The sequence below is a fragment of the Sapajus apella genome, unplaced genomic scaffold (assembly GCF_009761245.1).
Source record: "Sapajus apella isolate SASKATOON/1434 unplaced genomic scaffold, GSC_monkey_1.0 scaffold94, whole genome shotgun sequence".
NCBI classification, from domain to species: Eukaryota; Metazoa; Chordata; class Mammalia; order Primates; family Cebidae; genus Sapajus; species Sapajus apella.
Window position 1 is genome coordinate 3,341,603 of NW_022437034.1, and position 25,992 is coordinate 3,367,594.

The 25,992-nt window shown below is 38.8% G+C and overlaps 1 protein-coding gene across 6 annotated transcripts in view; it reads right to left on the minus strand.

Annotated features, from left to right (window-relative positions):
* ASCC1 (activating signal cointegrator 1 complex subunit 1) overlaps positions 1-25,992 on the minus strand; it is a 133,158-nt gene that overhangs the window by 27,961 nt on the left and 79,205 nt on the right. For 5 of the 6 annotated variants that reach the window (XM_032256294.1, XM_032256290.1, XM_032256292.1 and 2 more), the window contains exons 8-9: positions 15,044-15,168; positions 10,456-10,541 (exon numbers count right to left, since the gene is read on the minus strand). In XM_032256294.1, the coding sequence (XP_032112185.1) occupies positions 10,456-10,541; positions 15,044-15,168 (211 nt within the window). Of the gene's footprint in view, positions 1-8,173; positions 9,892-10,455; positions 10,542-15,043; positions 15,169-25,992 lie in introns of those variants that run through there. The other variant, XM_032256295.1, reaches the window with a different exon arrangement.

Sequence of the window (25,992 nt, forward strand, 5' to 3'; positions counted from 1 at the left end):
GTCACTGCAACCACCACTTCCCAGGTTCAAGTGATTCTCCTGCCTCAGCCTCCCAAAGTGCTGGGATTACAGATGTGAGACACCATGTCTGGCTTTTTAAATTTTAAGAATTAAAAAACATTTAAACTTGGCTTTTATTTCTTTGAGCACAGTAAGCATAGTTGTTTTTAGTCCAAGTCTGATAACTCTAGTTTATCATATATTTATGAGTTTTAGAAGTCTGTTTACTTATTGTGACTAGTTTCCTCTTATGCCTAATTATCTTTGACTTTGTTCTGGCCACTCTTGGAGAAGAAGTTCCTTGGAGGACTATTTTTAGACAGGGAGTGATGGTACCTTCTTCCTGAGTTTTCTGTTTGCTACTGCCATATGCCTGATAACACTACCAGTTCAGAGCCTCTTTCATCCAAGTTCAAGATCTTAGGGTCTATTTCCTCCTTTTAGAACCCTAATAGTTAATTTTTGCACTGCCTGGGGACCCTCTCTGTCATACTTTCCCCTCACATTTTCTCTTTGCCTTTGCCAGAGATTTCCTTGACTCTTTCTTCCAATGTTTGGAAAAAAAAAAAAATATATATATATATATATATGAGTGCATATATATAATTTCCAAGGACTCTCTCATTCTCTGATTGATCCTTTTAAATAACATCTTTACTTTCCAAATGATTCTTCAGAAAGTTGTATATTTGTTTCACTAAGAATTGTCTTATTTCACATGCTTATCAAGAATAATGTAATTGCTTTCAGTGCTATATATAAAAGCTATTACAAAATATTAGTATGGCCAACTGAACTGCAGTTAGTGTATTAGCATTAAAAGCTTGAGAGGAGGTGACATCTGCTTAGTGATTTTACTTAAACAAGATTAAAACAGTCAAAGAAATATAATGTAGTAAAAAAGGTCCAAGAGCCATGGTGAAAATCAAGGGACAATAGCTTTATCCTAAATTCCATTTGCTGTTATGTATCCTGCTATAATAGTGCAATGGGACATTTAGCAATAGATAAGGAAAGATTTTCTGAGAAACTTGAGTTTTGAGAAAAAAATCTAAAGAAGAGCCAAGTGACTAAGAAATAATTTTCAAAAACAGTATATAATATGGCTGAATATTGAATCAAATAATAAAACTGGATAATAAAAAAAAAACAATGTTTTCTTCTTCAAATGAAATAATATACTTTCTGACCGGGCACAGTGGCTCACACCTGTAATCCCAACATTTTGGGAGGCCAAGGCGGGTGGATCACATGAGGTCAGGAGTTCAAGACCTGCCTGACCTCATCAACATGGTGAAACCCTGTCTCTACTAAAAATACAAAATTACGCGGGTGTGGTGGCGCACGCCTGTAGTCCCAGCTACTCAGGAGGCTGAGGCAGGAGAACTGCTTGCACCTGGGAGGCAGAAGCTGCAGTGAGCTGAGATTGTGCCATTGTACTCCAGCTTGGGCAACAAAAGTGAAACTCTGTCTCAATAAAAAAAAGAAATAATATACTTTCTAAATGCTAATCTCCCTTTGCAAGCATTAATATCTTTTTTAAAAAGTTACAACACTTCTAGTTTCCAGTCTAGCATTAAGGAGCTTTGAAGTTGCCACTCCATCCTAACAAGTGAAAAGCTAAACAAACTAAAACCTTGACAACTCTTTGTAGGTCTGTCAGAGAAGTGAGGTCACAGGACAAACTGCTGCCCCCAAACTGGAGACACAAACAGGTGGATACAGAGAATCACAGCAGAGCAGAAACCCACAGGAGAAACCTCCAGAGAATGGAGAAACCTAACTGTAATAGATGAACTGCTAGAGGCTGTGTGGACAAGTCTAAAAGTTAGAAAGTCCAGGGAACCACCTCACAGAGGTTTTTATAGTTTTACCTCCAGGAACTCTACTTGGTCTCCTGCTTCCAGCAGGGGGAGAGCTAAAGGAATCATTCTGAAATAGGCCAGACCACTTTGTTCTTAACAAGGCCTGCCCTCAAGAGAAACTATTTTACAGAGCTTAACTTGCTAGAGTTTTATGAAAGCTTAACAAACCTAGGGTAAGGATGATAACCAACTCCAGCCCCCTCTAGCCATCCACAGGGGGGAAGAGAAATATCCATCCTAGTGGGCACTAACCTTCCATGTGAAGGAACTCCACCTCAGCTCTCTCCAGCCTTCCACATAGGGGCCCTCTAACTATCCTGTCCCACCTAACAGGGGTGATGAGAAACATAGGTAACATTCACAGTTCAGTGGCACAAACTCACCAAAAGACTAAGACCTAATCACAGAATTACAGAACACTTCCTCTCCTTCCAATCTTACCATCACATCACTAAAGGCCTTTTTACAGGCCAGTACATCATGTCCAGATTCAACAAAAAATTACAAGACCTAGAAAAAGGCAAAACACACACACACACACACACACACACACACACACACACACACACACACACAATTTGAAGAGACGGCAAACATCAGAACCAGAGTAAGAAATCGCAGGGATGTTGGGATTATCAGACCAGAATCTAAAACAATCATGATTAATATGCTAAAGACTCCAATGGATAAAGGAGACATCATTCAAGTATAGATGGATAAGGTAGACAGAGAGTGGGAAATTTTAAGAAAGAATCAAAGAGAAATGCTAGTCATTAAAAACACTGTACCAGGCTGGTCATGGTAGCTCACACGTTCAAGACCAGCCTGGCCAACATGGTGAAACCCCATCTCTATAAAAATCAGCCAGGCATGATGGCGGGTACCTATAATCCCAGCTACTCGGGAAGCTGAGGCAGGAGAATCACTTGAACCCAGGAGGCAGAGGTTGCAGTGAGCTGAGATTGCACCACTGCATTCCAGCCTGGGTGACAGGGCAAGACTCCATCTCCAAAATAAATAAATAAAAACTAAAAACACTGTAACAAAAATAAAGAATGCCTTTGATGTGCTCATTAGCAGACTGGACATGGCTGAGAAAGAATATCTGAGTTTGAGGATATAACAACAGAAACTTCCCAAACTGAAAAGCAAAGAGAAAAAAGACTGAAAAAACACAGCAGAATATCCAAGAACTATGGTACAAGTACAAAAGGTGTAATGTACACATAATGCAAATACCAGAAGGAGAAGAAAAATAGGAATAGAAACCATATTTGAAGGAATAAAAACTGAGAATTTTCCCAACTTAATGTCAGATTCCAAATTACAGATATAGGAGGCTCAGAGAGTACCAAGCAGAATAAATTCCCCCCAAAAATCTGTACCTAGGCATATCAGAGTCACACTTCTGAAACCAAAGATAAAGAAAAAATTGTGAAAGAAGCCAAAGGGAAAAAAAACAAATGCCTTTCCTATATAGAAGCAAAGATAAGAAATACATTTGGCTTTTCCTCAGAAACCATCAAGAAGAGAGTGGAGTGAAATACTGTCGAGAAAAAAAATCCCATCAATCTAGAATTCTGAACCCTGTGAAATTATCCTTCAAAAAATGAGGGAGAAACAAGTATAAGGGATATGCTAAGAAAGGAGAGAAAAAGAAATTATATGTAATGCTCGATTAAAACAAACAAATAAAAAGGCAGAAAAAGTGTGGGAGGCAAAAACAGGAACAAAGAACGGGCAACAAACAGAAAACAGTAACATATATAATAAACATCCTTCTGAATTCTTTTATCTGGTAAATTTTAAAAAACATATATAATAAACATTAATCCAACTATATTAATCAATAATCACTTTAAACATCAGTGGTCTAAATATGCCAATTAAGAGACAGAGGGTGTTAGATTAAAACAAAACAAAACACCCAAACAGTATATTGTCTACAAGAGACACACTTATTTATTTATTTGAGACAAGGTGTCACTCTGTCACCCAGGCTAGAGTGCAATGGTGCAATCATAGCTCACTGTAGCCTCAACCTCCCAGGCAAAAAGTGATCCTCCCACCTCAGCCTCCAAAGTAGCTGGGGCTACAGGTATGCACCACCATGCCCAGCTAATTTTTACATTTTTTTTGTAGAGACAGTGTCCCACTGTGTTGCTTATGCTGGTCTTGAACTCCTGGGCTCAAGAAATCCTCCCACCTGGGCCTCCAAAAACACTGGGATTACAGGCATGGACCACTGTACTCAGCCAAGAGATCCAGGTTAAATATAAAGACACACAGAGATTTTTAAAAAGGAATGTCCCAGCATAGATGGGTTCTTAAAAAAGAAAGAAGAGTAAATAAATAAATGGATAAAGAAAGATATACCATTCTAACACTAACTGAAAGAAAGTTGAGTAGCTAAATTAATTTCAGAGCAAACTTCAGATAGAGCAAACTTCAGAGCAAGGAAAGTTATTACGGATAAAGAGGAGCAATACATAATGATAAAAAGGTCAACTGTCCAAGAAGACATAACAATCCTTAACACATATATGCCTTAAAACAGTGTCAATATACGTGAGGCAAACATTGACAGAAGCAAGAAGAAATGGATGAATTCACTATTACTGTTGGAGACTTTAACCCCCATATATCAGAAATGGACAGAATCCAGAAAGCATAAAACCAGTGAGGATATAGTGGAACTCAACAGCACTACCAACTGACTAGATATAACGGAAATCTACAGAATACTTCATCCAACAAGAGCATATCACATGTTCTTCCCAAGCTCACAAGGAACACTGACTAAGACAGATCACATTCTGGGCCATAAAATACAATGTAATAAATTTAAAAGAGAATCATACAGTGTCTGCTCTCAGGCCACAATGAAATTAAACTTGAAAGTGATAACAAAGATAGCAGGAAAATCCCAAAATAGGTGGAAATTAAACAACACACTTCAGCCAGGCGCAGTGGCTCACACCTGTAATCCAAGCACTTCGGGAGTCCGAGGCGGGCAGATCACTTGAGGTCATGAGTTCCAGACCAGGCTGGCCAACATGGTGAAACCCCATCTCTACTAAAAATACAAAAATTAGCTGGGTGTGGTGGTGCGCACCTGTAATCCCTGCTACTTGGGAGGCTGAGGCACAAGAATTGCTTGAACCTAGGAGGCAGAGGTTGCAGTGAGCCAAAATCATGCCACTGCACTCCAGCTGGACGATAGAACCAGACTCAGTCTCAAAAAAAAAAAAAAAAAAAAAAAAAAAAAAACAAAGAAACACACTTCTAACCAACACATGGGCCAAAAAGAAATCTTAGCTGGGTGTGGTAGCTCACTCCTGTAATCCCAACACTTTGTGAGGCTGAAATGGGAGGATTACTTGAGCCCAGGAGTTAGAGAACAGCCTGGACAACACAGTGAAACCCCATCTTTACAAAAAAATTTAAAAGAAAAATTAGCCAGGCACGCCTGTAGTCTCAGCTACTTGGAAGGTAGCTCACCCATCACTTGAGTGAGCCAATGAGTTTGAGGCTGCAATGAGCTATGATTGTGCCACTGCACTCCAGCCTGGGTGACAGAGCGATGAAGCCCTATACCTAAAGAAATTAAAAATTAACTTTTAAAAAGGAAACCTCACAAAAAACACACACAAAAAAAACCCACACAAAACACACACACACACACACACACACACACACACACACACACACATCAAGGGAAATTTAAAATATTTTAAGGCTAAATGAAAATGAAGATACAACTTATGAAAATGTGTAGGATGCATCAAAACAGTGCTTAGAGGGAAATTTATAGTATTTAGTGCATATTTTAGAAAAGAATGACATAAAATCAATAATCTAAGCTTCTACCTTAGGAAACTAGAAAAGTAAGAGCAAATTAAATCCAAATTAAGCAGAAGAGAAGAAATAATTTAAAAAATCAGAGCACAAATGAATACAACTGAAAAGAGGAACTCAGCAGAGAAACTCAAGAGCGAATCCTAATGCAAACTGCGGACTGTGGGTGATGATGTGTCAGTGTGGTCTATCAAGTGTAAACATCTACCAGTGTGGTGTCCGATGCCAACAGTGGGGGAGGTCGTGCATTTGCAGGGATGGGGTATTTGGGAACACTGTACTTTCTGCTCAATTTTGTTGTGAACCTCTCTTCTCTGTCCTCCAAAAAGAAAAACTGAATTTATCTTTTCAACAGCAACAACAAAAAAACCTGAATTTATCTTTTCAACACTCTTCTAATACTGCAAAACAAAATATTCACTCAAAACAAGCCTCTCCCCTGAGAGTGTTTAAGACTTTAATTGTGCTTCTGTTCCCTTAGGACAGACTGACTAAAGAGCCCCGAGAGGGGCATGGGAGGCAGACTCTACTCTTTGAGCTCAGTAGTAGTCACACTGTTCACTTTATGATTATTTGTTAAACAGTAAATGTATGACTCATGTACATAAATATATTTTTCAGTAAAAAAGAATGAACAGTATTTTTATAGCTTCCTTCATAAAAATTTCTCTAAGTAAAGCAAACTAAAGATCTCATTTAAATTTATTCATTCTAATTGTCCTTTTAAAGGCTCTAAAGAACAGAGATGGGACAAAACCAAAACTGAATGAAATACTTGGGTGGCTCATTTACATCTTTCAAGAAAAGTCTCAATGTGGCTAGAGATTTGAAACATATTTTAATATAGTTAGCTTAATACTGCCAGTCCCTTCTTTCTCTAAATTTAAAGATTTTCATATATAAAATAGGAAAGGTACAAATTCATCTCCTTTTTACATGGCTTATATTTTCCAGGATTTTTAAGTGTCTAAAGAAATAGCACTTTTACACTATACTTTGATTTTAGACCTACAGTACTTTCCATTCTTTCCCAAATACATCACTGTGCCTTTATTTGTATCATATCACCTCTCTAATGTGTACAACCTAGGGCTCTAATGCCTCCTCTTCACCCTGCAGTCAGAAGCCATGCTTTTGAACAGTTAATATCGTACCTCTGGTTCAAGCTGCTGAGAGCACAATCTTGGAATACTGATTCTATTGCTTAAGACCCCAAATGGACTGTCATCACCTCTCTCCCCAAAAGCTGGCAGTTAATGACCATTCTAATTCTAGCTAGTGAGGGAACAGGTACTTCCAGGCAGTGTGTCTTTAGGTCAGCATGATTTCTCCAATTATAAATGTATCACTGTCTGTGGCTGTCCAAACAGCATCTCTTTTTGTTATCTCTTAGGTTAGAAATGGACACTCTCTGAGGGGACGCCATCCTATGAATTTGACCTAGGTCTTCTTCACTCATGCTTCCTCCTTTTGGAGCTATCTGGCACTCTTCCATAAAAACCACCATAACCAAATATGTTTGTTCCTTCTCAGGTTTGAATAACACAGGAGAATTATTCCGGGTGTCAATTCTTAATTCAGTCTTTCCCAGGGAAAGAAAATTCTTACTTTAACTAGAAATAACCAGACACTAGTATATTGCAGCTGCAACAACTCTCAAAAAAGCTGTACAAAAGAAAAATGTGGCTTCCACCTCCAACAGTCATTAAAGATTTCTTTTTTTTTTTTTTTTCTTATTAAGGCACCCAGAACACATAATATTATACCAAGCCAAAAGAACCAATTTTTTTCATGGAGTAGAATAGCAATTGGCTGTTACTCATTAAATTCTTACAGCAAAGAGCAATGACTTTCTTTCTTGTTTTGCTTCTCTTTGAATAGTAGATGAAGTTGATTTTTTTGTAAGGCTGCCTCCCATCACCACGTTCCTGATCCTTGGCCTGTGCAGCTGTTAACATGCTGCACACGTATGCTTAGGCTCCTTAACAACCAATGCTACCTTTCTGTTTACTCCAAGTCAGTTCCTATCTTGTTAGTGAAATTGATTTTTTTCTTTTTAAACATAATAATTTCATAACATACAAAAACTATATATATAAAGTCCACTGGTTTTCTAAATCCTTTTTTTTATTTTAAGGGCTTCACGGGCCATGGAGTCACATTTTAATTGAGAAAGACATGTCCAATCATGGTAATGCCAAAAGATGGGTGGACTTCTACTTCACAAACATAGTTAATTGCCTGTGTTGGGGGTGGGAGGTAACTGTTGAAGCCCACAATTTACCTTTACTTTAAGAAAGAAGTTAATTCCCTTGATTGAACATAGGTGATAAATTATTTTTCTGGAACTAGTGATTAAAGAGTAAAACATTAGAAACTATGCTAAAGGGTACTTCGTCATAACTATCTGTGGTCAAAGGCACTTGTCCTTAACTCACGCCATGGTTTTCATATTCTAATTGCCTATTAACTATCTGTTTCCCTCATGGACTGGAAGCTCCTGAAAGGCAGGGATTGTATCATAATGACTGTTTCTCATCTTTAGGGCACATAGTCTGGCAGATGGTATACAGTCATTAAGTATTTCTGTTAGTGTTGGTATTATATTCAGTACAAAAGTCTAATTATTAACTAGCTACGGTTTTAGATTAATTGGCACACTCACTGCCCCACCATTTATGAAACGAGTTTTAATTGGACATTATCCCAGTTCAGGCAGATATGCCCAACTTCAAGTATGTAATGTTCTCTACCTAAACACTGAGCATCTTTATGGGAGGCAGCAGAAAACAATGCTCAGTTAGTGAGTTTTGAGTCTTTCTGCTCTGATTCAGACTCTGCTACTAACTAGCGGTACCTCTGGCAAGTCACTTTACCTTAGTAGATCTCGTGTCAGAGATTAAAGTGGGGAATTGGACTAAATGGTCTCTAAGAACCTAGCTAGGTCCAGCGCTAAAAGTGACTGGGTTTGAATTAGTAAGGGTATACTGATACAGCAAGTCCTTGTCAACACTAGAGGGAGCTACATTCATGTCATCACTGGGGTGGTTCAGAAGATTTCTGGAAAAAGCATCTTTAAATGGAAAACTTACTTTGCAAAGTAAGAGAAATTCCATACCAAGGTAAAAGTTCCACACTGCTCATACAGCCACCCAACAGGCTCTCTCATCATCCCACTCTTACAGATGTCGAAGCACCTCACACCTGACTTGCATCAACACACAAGGCTTCAGTTTTAATTCCATTAAAAGCCAGTTGGCTTTGAGCCATTCCTAAAGATTTCTTTCCCCATTCAGTCTATTTTCTTTCTTAACTAAATTAACAACAACAAAAAGCAAAGTAATTCATGATGATACTAGAAAATCCCCAAAGAAAGGTGGTAAAAGAAGAGAACGATTCATATCACACCGAAGCTGCAGCCTGGGAAAAACAGTAAAGCTAACTACAGCTGAATTCATTAGCAGCCTGCCACTCAAACACAAAGCTACCTCAAAAACAAGAAAACTACTCAAAAAGAGAAAACATATCAAGGAAAGGAAGGACTTTGGCATAGCTCTGCAATGTGGGTGCTGGAATGCCTGTCTGAGTTGATGGCTGGCACTGCCCTATTGGGCTCCATGGTAAGCAGTCACAGCTGTTGAAGAGTGATATCATTAATTAAGGCAATGGGGTCACATTCAGCGTTGGGCAAGAAACTGTAAAGTGACAAGATAAGGGAATGGAAGATGGAATAGGTAAGCAAAAGTACAAGTATTTCTCAAGCTACAGCTTTATTCTGATGTTATTATATACTTCCCTTCCACCTCAGCAAAACACCCACAGCCTTGAGAATGACCTAAACCCTTACAGAGCAAATGAAAAAAAGACTCGAAAACCTCTCCATTAGTATCAACTTATGTTTCTCTTTGTCCAGAGGAACGATGGCATGTTAACCAGATAGAGAAGGCATAAATCATGAATATTGCAGAAGGGTAGTCTGTTGGAGAAAGATAAATGTAATCCTGAAGAACCCCTTTACATGCATTTCATAGATTAATTCAACACTTAGAAAGGCAAAGCCTCAACAGTCAGAAATGCACCATCTGCTTTTTAGGACATAGGCTGTTTCTGAGTCAAAACGGATTATAAAGCCACTTCAGAGACTGACTTTGTGGGTAAAGAGAAAAATCTGTTGGAACAAGACAAATAATTATTTTCTACTTAAAAAAATGCAAGCTCAAACCTACAGAGGTAAGTACAGAGTAAAACTTAGGTTGAAATCAACTTATTTCTATGAATCTAAGTAGCTGGAATACCTAATTGTTTCTTTTTTTTTTTCTTTTCATCAGTGTTTCTTAAATCACCAATTTCAGGCAGGGTGCAGAAGCTCACACCTGTAATTCCAGCACTTTGGGAGACAGAGGTGGTAGGATCACTTGAGCCCAGGAAGTCAAGGCTCCAGTGAGCTGTGTTTGCACCACTGCATTCCAGCCTGAGAAACAGAGCGAGACACTGTCTCAGATAAACAAACAAACAAATCAATTTCAAGTACTCTAGAAGTGCCAAAGCCTTAAGAGGACCACCTCCTTTTCCTTTCTTACCCTTTAGATAATTAAATTTTAACAAGTATGAGACAAGGTATGAAGAAGTATGAGAAAAATATACTGTATTGTTAAAAGGAGAACTACAATTTTTCCTCCCTTATTTAGGACACGTGCCAAAGGATTTTCAATTCACTGTGCTTCATACTGACCTTCAAAATGTTTCGGCCATCAAATGATTCTCTTTCCTTGAAGATATATTTGCCATCTGGTGTGTAGAGATTGTACCTGCCTTCAGCTGTAAATATTCCAAAGATAATGTTAGAAGCTTAGGTTGGTTGGTTGTTTTCTCTTGGATTTCTACAGGTACATAGGTACAACTAGAAAAATTTTCACATACTACCTCGAAAGTGGCATAATGCAGAGGAAAAACGTCAGGCTATGAATCAAGAGACCTGTCTTCTAGTCTCAGTTCTGTCATCAATTCATTCAATATACATTTACTCATTAATTTATTCATTTGACATTCTCCAGGCACCATCTATATATTCCTAACTATGCAACTAGCTACATTCTTAAGCAAATTATGTCTCTATCGTGGACCTTAGTTCTTCATTGACAAAGTGAGAGGTAGGACTGAGTAATTTTCAAAGGTTCCTTACGTTCTACAGACCTAAGATAAGGGGCATATAATTTTAAATATGTAAAAATACATAAGAGTTCACACATTAACTAGTCAAAACTGCTGGCAATTATGCTCTGGGCTGATTTAAGAACTTCCCCCAAAGGAAAAAGAACCCTCTAGTTGCAATCAAAGGTATCCTTACAGGCATTCTACATAGGAATGCAGCAAATCTATGACCTTAGCCTAAATCAAGCTGTGCTCTAGCTTCTTGTGTTAATTTGGGTTGCTATCTCAAAAGAGATCCTTAAAGGTTGGCAAGAAAAAGAATATCAGAGGAGAGGGAAACAGGAAAGAAAAAAATGTAACATCATTTCATGTCCTTTTCAAGTAAAAATTCAATACAGGAGAGTCCAGAGTACAAAAAACTCAAAGGATCCTCAAGAATTAACTCAGAATATTTTCTGAAATATTAATCATTTCTTACCAACTGACAGACATTCAAAAATACCTATTTCCACCTTTAAGTATGTTCTTTTACTTTTATAAGTAAGGAGTATACGAAGCCAGAATTGATCAAATATATCTAGAGTTTTAATAACTCCATTAACATAATACATAATACATTTCAGCTAGCCCACTGGAGTTGCACATGGGTAACTATGGAACTATTTCTCTAATGAGAAGAATGCTCTTAATCAAAGATCCCAATCCCATGCATATTTCACAACTTAAAAATAGGTCTCCTGTTAAGAGAAAAAGACTGTGTGAAGTTGCAAAAGAACAACAAATTAATACCAAATAAATATCAAAAAGCGGAAACAACACAAATGTCCACCAATTGATAAATGGATACATAAAATGTGGCATATCCATACCATGGACTATTATTCAGCCATAAAAAAATGAAGCGCCAGGCATGATGGCTCACATCGGTAATCCCAACACTTTGGGAGGCTGAGGCAGAAGGACTGCTTAAGCCCAGAAGTTTGAAACCAACCTGGGCAATATAGTGAGAACCTGCCTCTATAAAAAAGCTTAAAAATTAGCTGTGTGTAGTGGCATGCGCCTGTAGTCCCAACTACTCACAAGGCTGAGGTGGGAGAATCTCTCCAGTGCGAGAGGTGGAGGTTGCAGAGTTGAGATCACTCTACTGCACTCCAGTTTGGACAACAGAGACCTTGTCTCAAAAAAAAAAAAAAAAAAAAAAAAACCACACACACACAGGAAAAAAAAAAAGGAATGATGTACTTATATGGATGAGCCTTGAAAACATTATGTTAAGTGAAAGAAGTCAGCCACAAAAGATCACATACTGAGTGATTCTGTTTACATGAAATGTCCAGAACAGGCAGCTCTATAGAGGCATAACGTAGACTGGTGGTGCCTAGGGCTTGGTGGAGGTTGGAGGAGGGCAGGGTGAGAGGGGTAGGAAGAAATGGCAGGTGACTGCCAATGGGCATGAAGTTTCATTTTAGGGTGATAAAAATGTTGAACTGATTGTGGTGATGGCTGTACAACTTTAACCATACTAAAAACCACTAAATTATATATATCAAGAGTAAATTGTATAGTATGTGAACTATATCCCAATAAAGCGATTATATTTTGAAAATCTGCAGTTAGAGGGAACACACAACATTCTCTTATATAAACCTCTAGTGCTAACTGAATATAAACTCGGATCCACACAACTTAGAATATACAGATTCCTATATAACTGAACTCTTTCTATGTAAAGAGATTAGTTGATAATGGACCATGATATAGTTTTAAGAGCTCTGGACAAATATTCAGTACTAAGACAAATGCAAAATGTACTGATAGCTAATAAATGTCTAATAAAATACTGTCTATACATGCACTGTCCAAAACAGTAGCCAATATCCAGATGTGGTTATGTAAATTTTAATTAAAACTAAAAATAAAAGTTCACTTTTACAGTCCTCACTAGCCACCTTTCAAGCACTCAATAACCACATGTGTCTAGTGGCTACCATATTAGACATCACAGATACAGAATACTTCCATCATCACAGACAGTTATCTTAATACAATATATGTCTTCTGAACCAATAAATTTAGAGTATACTTACAGAGTTCTGAAACTCTGCCTTTACATAATGATGTTAAAATATACAGAGGATTCTCACGGTGTTCCAAAATTAAAATATGCCATCCAAAATAAAACAAATAGCACAAACCTAGTTAAATGTTTCCATTGGACAAGCTACATTATAATACCTAGGTATCTAAAATATTCCCACTTCCTGTAGTATTATTCCCTAAAGGAAAGAAATATGCTCAACTGGGCTGGGTGCAGTGGCTCATGCCTGTAACCCCAGCACTTTGGGAGGCTGAGGTGGGTGGATCACGAAGTCAGGAGTTCAAGACCAGCCTGACTAACATGGTGAAACCCTGTCTCTACTAAAAATACAAAAATTAGTTGGGCATGGTGGCACATGCCTGTAATCCCAGTTATTCGGAAGGCTGAGGCAGGAGAATCACTTGAACCCAGGCAGGGGTGGAGGCTGCAGTGAGCCACGATCGCACCACTGCACTCCAGCCTGGGTGACAGAGTAAGATGAAAAAAACAAAAAAAAGAAATATGCTCAACTGGAGCAAGTTCAAAGTTTTAGATTCTATTACCTACCCAAACAAGAGTATATATAGTCTTTGACTGAGTTATCTGAAGCTCTTTTAATCTCAGTGTTCTCAAAAGTAAAACAGAGATTTATTTATAATTCTTAAATAAAATTCAACATGGCATCACAAAAATGTAATATTTTAGAACTAATAACTAGATGGCTACATATTTCTTGGTCCTACGATGGCTCTAACCAAATGGGGTTAATATCAAATGATTTCCAGTTGGAATCTTTGGTACATATCTGAGAGAGATTAAAAGACATGCCTTAACTAAAGGGAACACACAAATCGGCCTAACTAAAAACCTACAAATAGTCAACGCTTCAAGTCCTGAAGAAGTTCTCTTCCCACCTAGATTTCTTTCTTTCTTTCTTTCTTTTCTTTTTTTTTTTTTTTGAGACAGAGTCTTGCTCCATCACTCAGGCTGGAGTGCAGTGGCACGATCTCGGCTCACTGCAACCTGCCTCTTGGGTTCAAGTGATTCTCCTACCTCAGCCTTTCATTACAGGCATATGCCACCACGCCTGGCTACTTTTCGTATTTTTAGTAGAGATGGGGTTTCACTACATTGGCCAGGCTGGTCTTAAACTCCTGACCTCAGTGACTCACCTGCCTCAGCCTCCCAAAGTACTGGGATTACAGGCATGAGCCCTACATTTTCTAAAACCAAGGTTGGGGCCCAAGAAAGGAAATGAAACTGGAATATGTGATCTTGGTGCTAGTGTATTTTGAACCACGGGTCTTGCAAGAAGGAGCTGCGTATGGCTTGAACTTGTAACTTCTGATCAGAGGTTGAAGGGACTAGAGAAGCTTTCACTTTGGAGGTAGGACAGGAGGAAAAGAAAATTTCTTTTTGAAATAAACACCCAAATCAAGGATTAAAACAAGGCAGTTTTATAAAAAGCCTCAGATCTGGTCCATGAAGAAAAAATTTATTATTCTAACATAAGGTTTCTCAACTTCTGTGCTACTGACATTTTGGGAAGAATAATTCTTTGTTGTGGGGGGCTGTCCCACACATCGTGGAGTGTTAGACAGCCCCCACTAGGTACCAGCAGCAACCCATCTCGAGCTCCCTAACTATGATAACCAAAAATGTCTCCAGACAATGCCAAATGTTCTCTGGGGGCAAAATCACCCCTAGTTGAGAAACACTGATCTAACATTTACTAGCTCACCTTCCTTTCTTTTCTCTCTTTAAAAAAAAAAAAAAAAAAGCCACCAAGTATTGCATGTGACATACTTATGCCAAAAATTTATTCACTGTTTATATAAAATTTACCAGAGCATCCTGTATTTTTATTTGCTAAATCTGGCAATCTTATGTGTGACAGAAATAAAAGACCTTGAAGCCACAGTCCCATGCTATGTATGTTCTTGCCCACTGCTACCATACTCATCAGCATATGCTAAGAGGTCTAGAAAACAAGATATATCAGAGATTCTTTGATAGTCCATTCTATATAAACCTCAGAGATACCGCAAGGCTGCTGATCACAAACCATGCTATAGTTCTCTGGTAGACTTACCATTGGGGTCTTTTCTGAATAGTGTATTCATGACTGTAGCATGCAGTTTCACACTATTCCACTCTTTCACTATTAGTCCAGATGCCTGGAAACGTTCCAGCACTCGATCAACTAACTCTTGCAGTCTGGAGAAATTGGAGAAAAGTAGTAGAGAAATCTTAGTAAACTTCTGAACATGCGATTACTAATTCAACAATGTTTATGGAGCATGTGCTCTGTGCTAATCACTATACAAAGGCCGCATCACAAGAGGAAGAGGAGAAGACCATCTCCCACCACCATGGAGCTAAAGCTCACTGTCTTGTTTGTCTGCTTGACAGATAGTAGAAATAAATGATGGCAATATATTATGGTGAGTGTGAAGGGGGTAATCAGCTCTACATGGAGAGGGCCAGGTTTCCACAGGAAGTTTAGACATAGTCTGGACTGATCACTAAAGACACAAATAACACCAGGGAAGGAAGGGCACTTCAAGTAGAAGAAGAAACAGCATATGCAAAGATGCCAAGGGATGTAAGATCAAAGCATATTCCAAAAACTGTCAACTATTTATAATATAGCTATAACAGAGAAAGAAGAAAGGAACAACAGAGATGAGCTAAGTCTATAAGTAGTGGTCAGATTTAGGGAAACCACAGAATGACTTTCGAAAGGGAATAATGTGGCCAGGTGTGGTGGTTCATACCTGTAATCCCAGCACTTTGGGAGGCTGAGGTGGACGGATCACCTGAGGTCAGGAGTTCAAGATCAGCCTCTGATCAACATGGTGAAACCCCGTCTCTACTAAAAGTGCAAAATTAGCCAGGTGTGGTGGCATGCGCCTGTAATGCCAGCTACCTGGGAGGCTGAGGCAGGAGAATTGCTTGAACTCAGGAGGTGGAGGTTGCAGTGAGGCGAGATCACGCCATTGCACTACAGCCTGGGCAACAGGGTAAGACTCCATTTCAAAAAAAGAAAAAGAAAGAAAGAATGTGGTCTGACGTCCATTTTTGAAAGCTGATTCAATAGCAGACTGGAAAAGGCTTTAGTAGCCAGCTAGGTGGCTACTTCAACAGTCAAAATAATATCACCATGATGTGTTGGGCACTGTTCTAAGTACTTTTTATCTGTTAAATCACTTAATCCTCATAACCAATTATTATCCCTATTTTACCAATACAGAAACCAAGGTACAGGAAGTTACAAAACTTGACCAAAGTCATAAAACTAAGTGGCAAATCAAAAATTAGAATGGGAGGGGCACAGTGGCTCACACCTATGATCCCAGCACTTTGGGAGGCTGAGGCAGGTGGATCACTTGAGGTCAGGAGTTTGAGACCAGCCTGGCCAACATGGTGAAAACTTGTCTCTACTAAAAATACAAAAATTAGCTGGGCATGGTGGCACACACTTGTAATCCCAGCTACTTGGGAGGCTGAAGTGGGAGGATCACTTGAACCCAGGAGGTAGAGGTTGTAGTGAGCCGAGACTGCAACACTGCACTCCAGCCTGGGTGACAGAGTGAGACTTCATCTCAAAACAAAACAAAAAAGAAAAACAAAATTAGAATGTATGCAGTCTGGCTTCAGAGTCCATGCTCCTAAGGACTGTACCATCAAGGGAGAAATGGGGACAGGCATGGTGGCTCACGCCCATAATCCCAGCACTTTGGGAGGCTGAGGTGTAAGGATTGCTTGGGCCAGGAGTCAGCCTAGACAATATAGTGAGACTGTGTCTCTACAAAACATTTTTAAAAGTTAGCCAGCCATGGTGGCATGTGCCTACAGTCCTAGCTACCAGGAGGCTAAAGCAATAGGACTGCTTCAGCCGAGGAGTTTAAGGCTGCAGTAAGCCATGACTGCATCACTGTACTCCAGCCTGGGTGACACAGCAAGATCCCATCTCAAAAAGAAAGGGGTTGGGGAGGGAATAATGAAGATCTGAACCAAGCTTGTCCAACCTGTGGCCCAGGACAGCTTTGAATGCAGCCCAAAAGAAATTCTTTAACTTTCTTAAAACATTGTATGATTTTTTTTTTTTTGCTCATCAGCTATCATTAGTGTTAGTGTATTTTATGTGTGGCTCAAGATAATTCCCTCTTCTTCCAATGTGGCCCAGAGAAACCAAAATTGAACACGCTAACTAAATTATGGTGGGGCAGTGAGAACTGAGACAAAGGAATGGGTTCACAAGAGCTATGTGAGAGAGAAGCTGGTGCCCTTTCGGATCTGGCTGCGTTATGGGAGAGGAAGTGGTTGAGAATGACTCCCAAGTGTTGCCCTAAATGACCAGATGGCTCATCAACCAAGGTGGGAGGCTGTGGGGGAGCAACTGCTTATTGTCCTGCTGTGTTATCTTGGGGAAGAGGTTAATATTGAGCAGGATTTTGCATATGTGGTACGGGATGCAAGAGAGATGGAAATATAGGCCGAGAACTCAGGAGAAAATCCAGGCAAATGACAGATTTGGGAGTTGTCAGTGTAGCAACAGTAGTCAAAAGCATGGGATAGATGCAGTCACAGGGGCTGGAGGGCATATTCAGAATAAGCCAAGAAGAGAGCTACGGACAGTGCCCTATGAAATGCTTCTATGTAAGCAGCAGAGAAGGAACCAGCAAAGACAACTTATAAGGATGAGGAAATAATATCTGAGATGGGTATATGCTAAGTACAACTGAGGAACAGAAAGGATACCAGTATCCGGGGTGAAACTAGAAAGAGAAGTGATGAGGTCAGAGAGGTGTGACCAGGTTACCCGAAGCTCTCAGGCCCATGGAAGGCCTTCAGTAGTTACTCTGCGTCAGGTGAGGAGCTTCTAGAGGGTGTTTGGCAGAAGACTGACATGATCTGGCTGCTCTGTGGAAGACTGGCAGCAGTGGAAGCAGGATAGAAGCAGGAAGTCAGTTAGGAGGCTGTGGCAACCACCCAGGTAGCTGAGCCTGTGGCACTAGAAGTGGTGAGAAATGAGCTTCCCTGGTATAAGGGAGTCAAAGAAGTGAAGGTGATTCTAAAAGAATTTTTGTTCTGAGAAACTGAGAGATGGAATATCGAAGAACACAATACATTCAAGGACTGGAGAAAATATGTAGAAAGAGAAGGGCAGCAATGAAATGGAAAGGCAGGCTGAAGCCAAGCTGTGAAGGTCCTAGGGGTCAGGCAGGATTGGACTCTTATTTGGTAGGCCACAGGAAACCAAGGGTTGTTTTTTATTGCTATTGTTGTTTTGAGACAGAGTCTCACTCTGTTGCCCAGGCTGGAGTACAGTGGTGCAACCTTGGCTCACTGCAACCTCCGCCTCCAGGGTTCAAGTGATTCTCCTGCCTCAGCCTCCCAAGTAGCTGAGATTACAGCTGCATGCCACCACACCCGGCTAATATTTTGTATTTTTAGTACAGACAGGATTTCACCATGTTGACCAGGATGGTTTTGATCTCCTGTCCTCATGAGCTGCCTGTCCTAGCCTCCCAAAGTACTGGGATTACAGGCATGAGTCACTGTGCCCGGCCTGTTTTTCTTTTTTTTAAGAGATATGATCTCACTTTGTTGCCTAGGCTAGAGTGCAGTGGCACAATCATAGCTCACTGCAGGCTTGAACTCCTGGGCTCAAGCTATCTTCCTGCCTCAGCCTGCCGAGTTGCTGGGACTACAAGTGCATGCCACCATGCCCAGCTATTTTTTTCAAAATTTTTTGTAGAGATGGGGTATCACTATATTGCTCAAGTCTTGAACTCCTGGCCTCAAGTGATCTTCCCTCCTTAGCCTCCCAAAGTGCAGGAATGACAGGTGTGAGCCACCATTTCAGATCACCAATGACAATTTTTAAGAAGCAAGAAACACAAGGAAAAACTAAAAGCATGGAAGCCAGTTAAGAGAGATATTGTACTTCCTTATATAGTTATCTTAATCTTTTTCCCCAATTACAAAAATAGTACAAGCTCATTATAGAAAATATGCAAAGTACAGAAAAGCATAAAAAGGAAAACATAACCTCACCATGCACAGATAAACACTTAATCTTTTTATGTTAAGTGCGTATCTACAGATGATGTTATGTAATCAGAAAAAAATTTCAGATAAACTAGTTTTAAAAGTTTCTGATTAACACCATCGCAGAACCATAATATTTCTTCTTCTTCCTTTTTTTTTTTTTTTTTTTTTTGAGACAGGGTCTCACTCTCTTGCTAGACTATAGTACAGTGGCATGATCTCAGCTCACCACAACCCTCCACCTCCAAGGCTCAAGCGATTCTCCTACCTCAGGCTCACAAGTAGCTGGGATTACCAGTGGGCACCACTACCACCGGCTAATTTTCTATTTTTAGTAGAGATGGGATTTCACCATGTTGACCAGGCTGGTCTCAAACTCCTGACCTCAAATGATCCACCTGCTTCACCTCCCAAAGTTCTAGGATTACAGGCGTGAGCCACAAGACCTGGCTGAACCATATTTCTAAATACTGTAACTTAGATCTGAATATAACCATGCACCACAAATTGCACCTCGATTACAAATCACAATAGAATAATTCCTCACTTTCCCCCTTCTTCTCTTAAAGAAAAAAAAGTAGACAAGGAGTTCAGCTATAAAGAACTGAACATGAAACACTGAGCATGAAATACTGGAGTAAGTAAACTAAACAGACCACATGAAAGAAATTAGTTCCCGCCTTTGTGTTTTTGGAAAACGAGGATTTCTGACAATTTACAGACTCAAAACTTTGAAGAAACCAATGTCCTTTAAAAAGTTCTAGTGTAGCTGGGTGCAGTGTTCTAGCGTAGCACTTTGGGAGGCCAAGGCGGGCCGATCACCTGAGGTTGGGAGTTCAAGACCAGCCTGACCAACATGGAAAAATCCTGTCTCTACTAAAAATACAAAATTAGCCAGGTGTGGTGGTGCAAGCCTGCAATCCCAGCTAAATCGGGAGGCTGAGGCAGGAGAATCACTTGAACCCGGGAGGCAGAGGTTGCAGTGAGCCAAGACTGCGCCACTGCACTCCAGCCTGGGCAACAAGAGCAAAACTCCGTCTCAAAAAACAAAACCAGTTCTAGTGTAACCTGCTCTTTCACACAGGAGGAAATGATGGCAGAGAGGTTCAGTTGCTCAGACAGTGACAGAAGAACCAGAATACAAGTCTACAGGCAGCCTGTCCTGTTTCCTTTTTCTTTTCTTTTTTTTTTTTTCTTTCTTTTTTTTTGAGACAGAGTCACTCTGTCACCCAGTCTGGAGTACAGTGGTGTGATCTGGGCTCACTGCAACCTCCGCCTCCCAGGTTCAAGTAATTCTCATGCCTCAGCCTGCCAAGTAGCTGGGACTGCAGGAACCCGCCACCACACCTAGCTAATTTTTGTGTTTTTACCAGAGATGGGGTTTTGCCATGTTGGCCAGGCTGATCTCGAACTCCTGACCTCAGGTGATCCGCCCGCCTTGGCCTCCTAAAGTGCTGAGATTACAGGTGTGAGCCACTGTGCCCAGCCTGTTCTGTTCTCAGTTGACTGTGCACTCCATGAAGCCCGGCTCTTTGTATTATTCACTGTTTTATCTCTGCACCTAAACTAATGCCTGATTGGCACATAATCAGTGCTCAACAGTTTTCGCATGCATTCATGAATGAATTCATAGACAGTAAATACTTTGGAATTCTGTTAAGAGAACTTAAGGGTACTTGGACATAATCACTAAACTTCAGGTTGACAATATGTCACTATATTTCCAACAGCATATTATTTCAATTCTTACTTTATTGATCCTTTCCTGTTTATAAATAAGTCACAAAACTTCTCTATGCCTTTGCTTCCTAATAAGCAAATTAAAAATAACATAGGGTTGTTACGAGAAAGGAAATGAATTATTCTTAAGCAGCTTTATCACTTAGTGTTTTGGATTTGAAAACAGAAGCCTGTTATTAATGCATTAAATCTAAGCTCTTAGTTTAAAGCCCTGCAATGCTACAAGGCTCAAGCATTCCAGCACCATCTTTACAGATAAGGAGTTTGTGCTGCAGAATGATCACTGACTCCCTAGAAAGTGCAAATTTCAGGCTTTTGTTTGAATTTTTCCTCCCAATTTAATTCAGCTCCATCCAATTAATGCTTCCTGAGGCCGGGCGCGGCGGCTCACACCTGTAATCCCAGCACTTTGGGAGGCCAAGGCGGGTGGATCATGAGGTCAAGAGATTGAGACCATCCTGACCAACATGGTGAAACCCCGCCTCTACTAAAAAATACAAAAATTAGCTGGGCGTGGTGGTGCGTGCCTGTAGTCCCAGCTACTCGGGAGGCTGAGGCAGGAGAATTGCTTGAACCCAGGAGGCGGAGCTTGCAGTGAGCCGAGATTGCTCCACTGCACTCCAGCCTGGCGCCTGGCAACAAAGTAAGACTCTGTCTCAAAAAAAGAAAAAATGCTTCCTGAGTGCTCACTGTGTACAGACATTATGTTAGTGACTACAAGAATAAAAATTATATGGTCAAAGGTATTATGTATAAAAAAAAAAAGAATAAAAACTAAGCAAAGATGGTCCTTATTATTAAAAGATCTACAATCTACTAAGATACAATTTTTATTGTATTTTTATATGAGACTATAAAGTAGATTTTGGTAATAACAGCAATACAGAGTGCTCTGGGTAATTTAAAAGTGGAAGAGATTATAGTGGGGCTAGGATCAGAATAGGTAACAAGGAGGATGGGCTTAGGATAAGAGGCCAACTACACTCAATGCATTTTTGCACATCCGTTGAATAAATAAAAAACAAACACTCTTCAAACATCTACTACGTCATGCATTATGAAAGGCAGCTGAATAACACATACTCCCTGCGCCTAAGAATCTTACAGTCTATTTAGGAAAAAGAAGAAAGGATGGCAAGAGGAAAGAGAAATAGCATTTGGATACAAACAGGAGTAATATAAGGGAAACTGCAGTCATAACAAACAATATTAATAAAGACACAAAAGATCATCAACCAGTAATGAAGCAGGCTGGGGCCCAGGGCAGGGATAAGATGGGGGAGATAAAGCTGAAGTATTAAGATGGTGTCATACTGGAAGATCTTGAATGCTAGACTGAGGATTATGAATTCAAAAGATGACATGAAATGATGCAAGATTTTAAAGCAAAGTCCTATGGTACATAAGCTATCACTTGGACTGATGTAGTAGTTTCATAATATCTACAGTCCCTGACATAAAAGTAATGACATAAAGTAACTAGGTTATATTCACAAGAATGAACTACAGAAATACATGTGTAACGTGATCAATTTATGTAAAATGATATGCACAATGACTCTTAGTATTTGCTCTGGGAAGAAAAACTTGAGAGTCAGAGCAGGGGGAAAAGAGCTGTTTAACTTTCACTTCACCCATCTGTAAGATTTTATTTTTATAGGCAAAACAATGTAAAAAGAAGCTTGGCTATGAAAGGAAGATGGCAAACTATGTATAGTGATGCCGGGCTATAACACTGTGGAATTTAATGCACACATATATACCTCTCTCATCTTTTCACCAAACATCTCAAAAGAGTGCACTATATCCACTTATTTTGAATGTCCTCTTTCTGTCCCATAAGCACAGGCTTTACAGTCAAACAGAGCTGGGTCAAGCCACAATTCTACCACTAACAAGCACATACTAATTACAACTCACATGGACCTGACCAAGTATAACACCCAATTGTTAAACTAAATAAATTAATTAATTAAAATATATATACATATATATAAGCTTGTCTGATATATATATATATATATCAAAGACAAGCTTAAAGAAAAAAATTACTTGCTATCCAGAAATAACGACCAGTAAATTGTTTATGTATCCAGACTCACTGACTTATTTTTCTATTGCGTCTCTTCCCACTTTTGAGATAGGGGAAAGTCAGTGTGCAAATTGTTTTGTAATCTCTTTTTAACACATAATAACATAAAGTGAACGTTTTCCTAAGATGTAATGCTTAGTCAACCCACAGTATTCTCTATTCTACAGATGTTCTATAGTTTATTTTCCACCAATTTTATTTTGATGACTATTTAGACTGCTGCCAGTATTTACTGTTATATACAATATTGTAATCAGGATCTTCATACAGATATTTGTCCATACTTCTGATTAATTTCATTGGATAAATTCCTACAGAAAGAATCAGCAAGCCTAAGAAATATAAAGTAAAAATCTGTGAGTAAACAGCCAATATGCTTTCTAGAAAGCTTATATTAATTTATACTTTTACTAGCAGTGACCTCATGTCTATTATCAAACATCTACCTAGTTTTCCTGTACTTTTAAAATTAGCCTTCCTTGTAACAGATGAATTATTGAACAGATTTAAGCTCCCTAAGATAAGGGACATTTTACCCATTTTTTTATCCCTTATGGTGTCTGGTACAATGCCTGGTACTTTGTAGGTACTAAACGATTTATTTTCGGACATTTATCTTTTGTCTAACTACTTATTAGTAATCTTACTGATTTACAATTTTAAAGCTTTTAAAGGTATTCTTAGAATGGTATTTATCTGCAAATAATGACCATTTTGTCTTTTTAAAACATTTTAAAACTCACCCTTCCTTTTTCTTTTTAAGAGACAGTATCTTGCTGTTGGTCAGACTGGCCTAAACCCCTGGGCTCAAGCAATCCTCAAGTCTCAGTTTCTCAAGTAGCTGTGATTACAGATGCATGCCACCCTGCCTCAAACTCTCTTATTATTTCCTGATAACTTGCTAACTGCAGGTAACCTTGTTTTATCTCTAGTTAGAAAGTATAATATGTAAGATACCAGCTCACTAAAATCTATTAAGCCTTACTTTATGATTTAGTATGTATATTAAGCCTTACTTTATGATCTAGTATGTAATCAATTTTTTTCTACTGTTCTACTGAAAAGAATATAAATTCTCTAATTACTGGGCTTATAATTCCAAAGATGACTATTAGATGAAACTTGTTCATGGTTAAAATATTCTGTATCTTTACTGACTTTATATCTGCTTGACCTACCAATAATTGAGAAATAGGTTGCAATCTCCTCCTATGAGGAAGGATTCCTCAGTTTTTCCCTAATAAAAAATTAATTATACAAATTTCATTTAATCTACTTTGAGGCTGTTTTATTAGGCTCATACAAGTTTAGAATGGTTATATCTTCCTAGTAAAATGAACCCTTTATCATATATAATAGTCTTCTCTATTGCTAATAATGCATTATTTCTTTAAGTTTATCATGTTTGATGTTAATTCTGTTATGCCAACATTATATGGTATTTGCCTTGTATATTTTTTCCTTTGTACTATTTCAGCCTTATGTAGACATGTCACTTATTAAAAGCATATAACTTAATTTTATTTATATCTAATCTTGTAATATCTTTTCTTAACTGCTGAGTTTATTTCATTAACATATATTATAATTATTATATGCCTGGATTTCTTCCCACCACCTTAGTTCTTAATTTCTGCTCATTCCACTTTTTCCTATGCTTCTTGCCCTTTTTGGATTGAATTTATGTTTGTCCCCCTTTTTCTGTCTCTACTTGTTTGTAATTTATACTATTTTCAGACTTATTTTTAAATTTTTACTATGTACATTTGGCTTTTCAAAGTCTAAAGTTAATTATATCTTAACATCCTACCTCTCCCCTGAAATTAAAAAAAATAAACCTCTCTAGAATACTTCAATTCTAGAATTCCCCTTAGTCCTGATTTACATGCTGTTAGTAGATATTTTAGTTCTACCATTTTTAAATACCCCCTTAAATATAAAATCATTATTTTATACAGACTATCTTATTTATTCACCATTGCTTTCTGCATCTCATACTAGCCTCCTTACATCTCAGACTTTCTGGATTCATTTTCCTTTTCCTGAAATATACCCTTTAGAGGTTCCTTCACTGTGGATATCTCACAGTGGTAAATTCTCTCAGTTTTTGCTCATCTCTGGAAGTTTTTATTTCATCTTTGTTGTTTAAATATTTTATTTTTTCCTGAGTACAAAATTCCAGGTTGTCGGTCGTTTTCTCTTAACATTTAGAAAATATTATTCTGCTGTCTTTCGGCTTCTGCTGTTGCTATTGAGAAATCTGCTGTCGTCATAATTGCCAATCCTTTGTAGGTGGCTTCTTTTAAGATCTTCTCTTTGCCTTTAGTGATCTGTAGTTCCATTATGATCTATCTTGATGTGGACTTCTTTTTATGTATTCTGCTTGCATTTAATCTTTTTCCTCTTATCTACTGTCTACCTTAAGCCAAGCTCCTCTAATTTCTTCTGGTCGCCATCTGTGTCACTCTCCTACTCCCCATGCTCCACCTATATATCTGGAGTTTCCTAGGCTTTTTCTTGCCTTGGGACTTTTGTTCTGCTCTTCTGTTTGCCTAAAAGCTGGAAAAAAACCTTCTCACTACTCTTAGCCTGCAAACTCCAACTCCTGTAGATCTCAGTTTAACATCAATTCCTTAGAGCGGCTTTCCTTGATTGTGCTCTTCCCTAAATTTCCATAATAGTTTTCCTCTGTTACAGAGCATCGTTTTTTTCCCTTGCTCAGTCTTTATCCTACTTTGCAATCACATTAGTATATTCATGTGATATTTGTTAATGTCTGGTTTTCCCCACTTGTCTGTAAACTACACTGGAGCAATGGCTGTATCTGGCTTTATTCATTACTCTATACTCAGGCTCTAACATAGTGCCTGGGAGACTGTAGGCTTTCAATAAATTTTTGTTGAATAAACAAATAACCAATGGAAATCCAACTCCCTTTAGATGGCATATAACAGCGCTTCTAGATCTAACCCCTGCCTACTCTGCAGTCTCATCTCCCATCTAACCATCTCACACATTCTACTGGAAAATAATGCTCTTTCCTGCCTCTGTGACTTTGCATTTGCTATTTAGTACCATTTCCTAAAAAGGTACTCCTTTAGCCTGCAAACTCCTTATTCAGCAAAGAAGCCTACTTCCTGAAGCCTTCCTTT